This window comes from Suricata suricatta, chromosome 2 (genome assembly GCF_006229205.1).
Source record: "Suricata suricatta isolate VVHF042 chromosome 2, meerkat_22Aug2017_6uvM2_HiC, whole genome shotgun sequence".
Lineage (NCBI taxonomy): Eukaryota > Metazoa > Chordata > Mammalia > Carnivora > Herpestidae > Suricata > Suricata suricatta.
In genome coordinates, this window is record NC_043701.1 from 1,526,036 (window position 1) to 1,530,421 (window position 4,386).

The 4,386-nt window shown below is 63.6% G+C and overlaps 1 protein-coding gene across 1 annotated transcript; it reads left to right on the forward strand.

The window, feature by feature from the left end:
- Positions 1-8: 8 nt before the first annotated feature.
- On the forward strand, positions 9-4,365 carry MNX1 (motor neuron and pancreas homeobox 1; the record flags this gene model as incomplete). Its single annotated transcript, XM_029920951.1, has 3 exons — positions 9-243; positions 3,077-3,237; positions 3,827-4,365. Coding segments are annotated over 3 exons (759 nt in total), but the record flags the coding sequence as incomplete, so codon positions are not given.
- Between the last annotated feature and the right edge of the window lie 21 nt (positions 4,366-4,386).

Sequence of the window (4,386 nt, forward strand, 5' to 3'; positions counted from 1 at the left end):
CGGGCCTCCCCGCGCAGGCCGCGCTCTACGGCCACCCGGTCTACGGCTACTCGGCGGCGGCGGCGGCCGCCGCGCTGGCTGGCCAGCACCCGGCGCTGTCCTACTCGTACCCGCAGGTGCAGGGCGCGCACCCCGCGCACCCCGCCGACCCCATCAAGCTGGGCGCCGGCACCTTCCAGCTGGACCAGTGGCTGCGTGCGTCCACCGCGGGCATGATCCTGCCCAAGATGCCCGACTTTAACTGTGAGTACGGCGCAGCCCCCGGGCCTGGAGGGAAAGCAAGGAGAAAATGGGGGGAGGCGGAGTCCTGGCGCACGGTGTTCCCGCGCGGCCTTCGCCGCCGGCCGCCTCCCTCCCCGGCTCTCTGCTCGGAGGGCGCGGTGGAAGCGCCGCGAAACCGCCTCGGCCCCGCCCGGGCCCGCTAAGACCCGTGCGGACTGCGTGCGGTGGGATTGGCAGCGAATCAGTAAAATGGCCACGCACGGGCCCTGCTTTCTCTTCCTCTCCTAACGGGAAGGGGCAGCTGGAGGTGTGAGACTCCAATCTAATGATTAACCGGCAGGCTAGAGAAGGAAGTGGTGAGGGAAGGCGAGCTGAAGAGCACCCGAGGTAGGCTGGCCTGGGGATCGTGGCCACCGGGACCAGGGGCTTCTCTCCAGGCAAACGGACTTGACTTAGGTCCTGCATTCTGGGTTCCGAAGAGACCCCCGGTCCCTCCCAGGAGGAGAGATTCAGGAGCAGAGAATAAGAAATGGGCTTCAAGAGGCCAGGGCCGCAAGGCCAGGTTCCTGGCGAGGCTTTGGCCCTCTGCGGGGCTGTGCCAGCCTCCGTAAGGGCGCTGGGGCCGCCCTGTGATGCCTGGGAGGCAGACGGCCTGACCTGAACCGAGCGGTGGCCGGGCGCTCCGGGGAAGGGGAGATGTGCCTCTTCAGGAACCCCACCTCCGGGACCCTCAGTAGCATGTGCCTGCCCAGAATTGGAGGCCCCCAGTCCAGAGTGAACCCCTCCCCAAGGCAGGAGGGAGGGAGGGCTGGCACCCCACCCGGAGGAGAGCGGCTGGACTGCAGGCAGGTGCTGCCTCCCTCCAGGAGGCCTGGGCCCGCTCAGCTTCCCTGGCCCCTGGGCTGGCACACTGGGCTGGCCCTCTGGGGAGTCTGGGTCTCAGCTCCCTGGGCTCCCACACCGGCCAATGCCGAAGACTTGATGCTTTCAGCTGCGGAAGACCCGAACAAAGAGACCCCATTGTTTCCTGCTGAGTGGGTGTGTTTAGGCCGGGGAGATGGAGGCAGAGGAGGGGAAGAAAGCAAAAAAGAAAACAAAATAAAACACTTGGCAGAATTGAGATCCCTCTGCTAGAGGCGGTGGCTGTGACTAAACAGAGAAAAGCCGGGACCCTGAGGCTGGAGAAGTCACAGCCAGGTGAGAAAACCCCAGCGTGCGCACTGCCCGCCTCCAGCCGGGCCCGGGCTTTTCCAACTCAGCTCCCACAAGGCCCTCAGGCCACCGGCTGGCTGCCCGGCCCCGAGCCCTAGCTGGGAACCCCCACCTCTCCTCTCCGGGCGGGGATGCAGCCTCGGGCTTGGGGGAAGCTGCCGATCCCGGGTCAGCCAAACTTGGGGCACAGCGCGCTCCCCGGGCCTGGTTGCCCAAGCATCTCAAACCCCTGCTCATGGGAAGCACCCCCCCTCCGGATTTCCCCCTATGATCTGCATTTCCCAGAGTCTGGGATGCTTAGTCTCCCTCGGAGGGGGTGCCGGTCTGCACACAGGCCTCCCCTGGGCACTGGGTCCCGTGCCCCCCACCCCACCCCACCCCAGGGGTGCTCTCCTGGGCCCATGCGGAGCTCAAGGTCGCTCGGAAAATTGGTAAAAGCCACAGTCCCTTTGCCAACACACTTTGCCCATCCTTGGTTCCTAATCTTGACCTGGAGGGAGCGGAGTTAAAATCCAGCCAGCTTTAAGTTTAGAAAAGGAATCTGAGCGCCGAATCCTAAAGGGCCACAATAAACCGGCCACGGATGCCGGCGTCTGTTCTGAGGAACTTCTCTGGTCGCTGGGAAACCTGTTTGGTTGGCTTTAATAGGTTGTCTCTGCTGTTGGATGGCTTGTCCCAAATGGTCCCTTTGGAGCCAGTGTTTTAATTAAACTTCTAATGTATTGTCAAGTTGGGAATTGGGGCCTCATTTAACTAAAGCTGGGGGCGTGGGTCTTACCGTGAAGCAAATTGCCGGCCCCGGGGGCCTGAGCTCGCCGCTGGGCTGGCCTCTTTTCTTCCCTTCCTTTTATTGTCTAACACTTGTCAGGCTCCTGGGAAATCAGGGCAAGTCTCATTTTGAGGTCATAAAATTCTCTGTGATGTAACCGTGTGAAATTATGTAAATACAGCCAAGGGGCCTCCTTGAACACAGGAAAGCAGGACCTCCCACCCCAGCCTAGGCCTTCCATTTGCAAAATGAGACCTGTTCTGGAAAGGCCCCCAGTGCCCCTGCGCTCTGTCCCTCTGCACCCTGGGCGCGGGGCTGCGGAGAGGAATTTTCAGTGGGGGAGTCTGATGGATTTGCATGTCTGGGCCCAGGATTTGGTCCTTCTCCATCTTTGCTCCTCCTTTTCCCTGTCCCGCTTCTCCCCTTGGGTACTAAAGGAGGTGGCAGTCGGATTCCCGCGCCAGTCCTTTGCTGGCCGGGCAGAATCACGGGGCGGGTGATCCCTGGGACCTGTTTGGACCTGAGCCTGAGCCGGGGGGAGGACTCGGTAGGGAGTGGGGGCAGGAGTGCCCGTCTTGCCCGTCCACCTTCTGCACCGCCCACCCGGCTGCACAGGGCCGCCACGGGCGATGGGGCAGCACAGCACCCCTAATAAGAATGCCCAGGCCCTGGGTTAAGAAAAATTTGGTCCCATTAAACCCATACTCTTATGGCTCTACCTGGCATCCGGGCCTGGGCCCCTGGGGAGAGGGCGCCCACATTGAAGAGTGGCGGCGCTGGGGGCTGGTGGCTGGGCAGCAGCCTTGCACAGTGGCACAGGCTGCGTTGGGTGGCAGCGGGGGCTGGAGGCCTCATGCCCCTCTCTGTCCCCAGCCCAGGCGCAGTCGAACCTCCTGGGCAAGTGCCGCCGGCCCCGCACGGCCTTCACCAGCCAGCAGCTGCTCGAGCTGGAGCACCAGTTCAAGCTCAACAAGTACCTGTCTCGGCCCAAGCGCTTCGAGGTGGCCACCTCGCTCATGCTCACGGAGACACAGGTGTGCTGCCCCTCCCCCAGCTCCCCTTGCACCGGCCTCCTGGGGTCCCCACCCCTGTGCGCTCCTGACCCTCTGCTGCCTGAGCAGCGCCCCCCCCCCCGCCCAGGCGCCGTTTAGACCCCATCGGGGGGAGTTAGCATGTGCCCACCAGGGCTCATGTACCAAGCCCAGAGGTCCCATTCAGTAGGTTGAACTGAGACCCAGAAATCTGCATGTGAAGGACATTTCGCCGCCCCCTCCACTCTGAAGCAGTGGTCCCCAAGCCACACGTGAGAAATCTTACTCCAGAAAGAGGGGTGGGGACATCAGGAGATTTACAGACATCTCTAGCTGCTCGGGTCCTGTCTGGACAATGCCAGAGCACCCCCAGAAAAAGACAGGAATCCTGCAGTTGAGGCCCCGCTCTGAGCTTCCGTGGAGACCCCAGCTCCACTCTGGGGGTTGCTGATGCGAGGGCGGGGGGAGGGCCGGGCAGCCCTTCCCTGAAGCCCGCTCCTGGGCTGCTTGAGGCGCAGGTGCAGGTGGCCCCCCAGAGAGACATTGGGTGGGGACAGAGTGGCCAGTTTCTCACACCCTCTTGCGCCCTCAGGTGAAGATCTGGTTCCAGAACCGGAGGATGAAGTGGAAACGCAGCAAAAAGGCCAAGGAGCAGGCTGCGCAGGAGGCTGAGAAGCAGAAGGGGGGCGGAGGCGCCGGCAAAGGTGGCCTCGCTGAGGACAAGGGGGACGAGGAGCTGCTGGGGCCGCCGGCGACCGGGGACAAAGGCAGCGGACGCCGCATGCGGGACTTGAGGGACAGTGACCCGGAGGAGGACGAGGACGACGACGACGAGGACCCCTTTCCCTACAGCAACGGCACGAGCGCGCACGCTGTCTCCTCCGACTGCTCGTCCGAGGCCGACTCCCCGCCCCCGCGGCCCGGTGGGCAGGGCCACCAGCCCCCGCCCCAGTAGGGGCCCCGAGTCCTGGGGCTGGTTCAGGCGCCCCGACAGCTCTCCGACGGACCGAGAGAGGGAGGCCCGGCGGGTGCACACGTGAGCTCCTGTCCTTTTTAATTTAATTTTGGGTAGTGTTGGGGTGCTGTTTGTGAGAAGACCTGTCGCCACCCGGGGAAGCCCCCACCGCTCCCACTTCCTGAACGGAGCCGGCC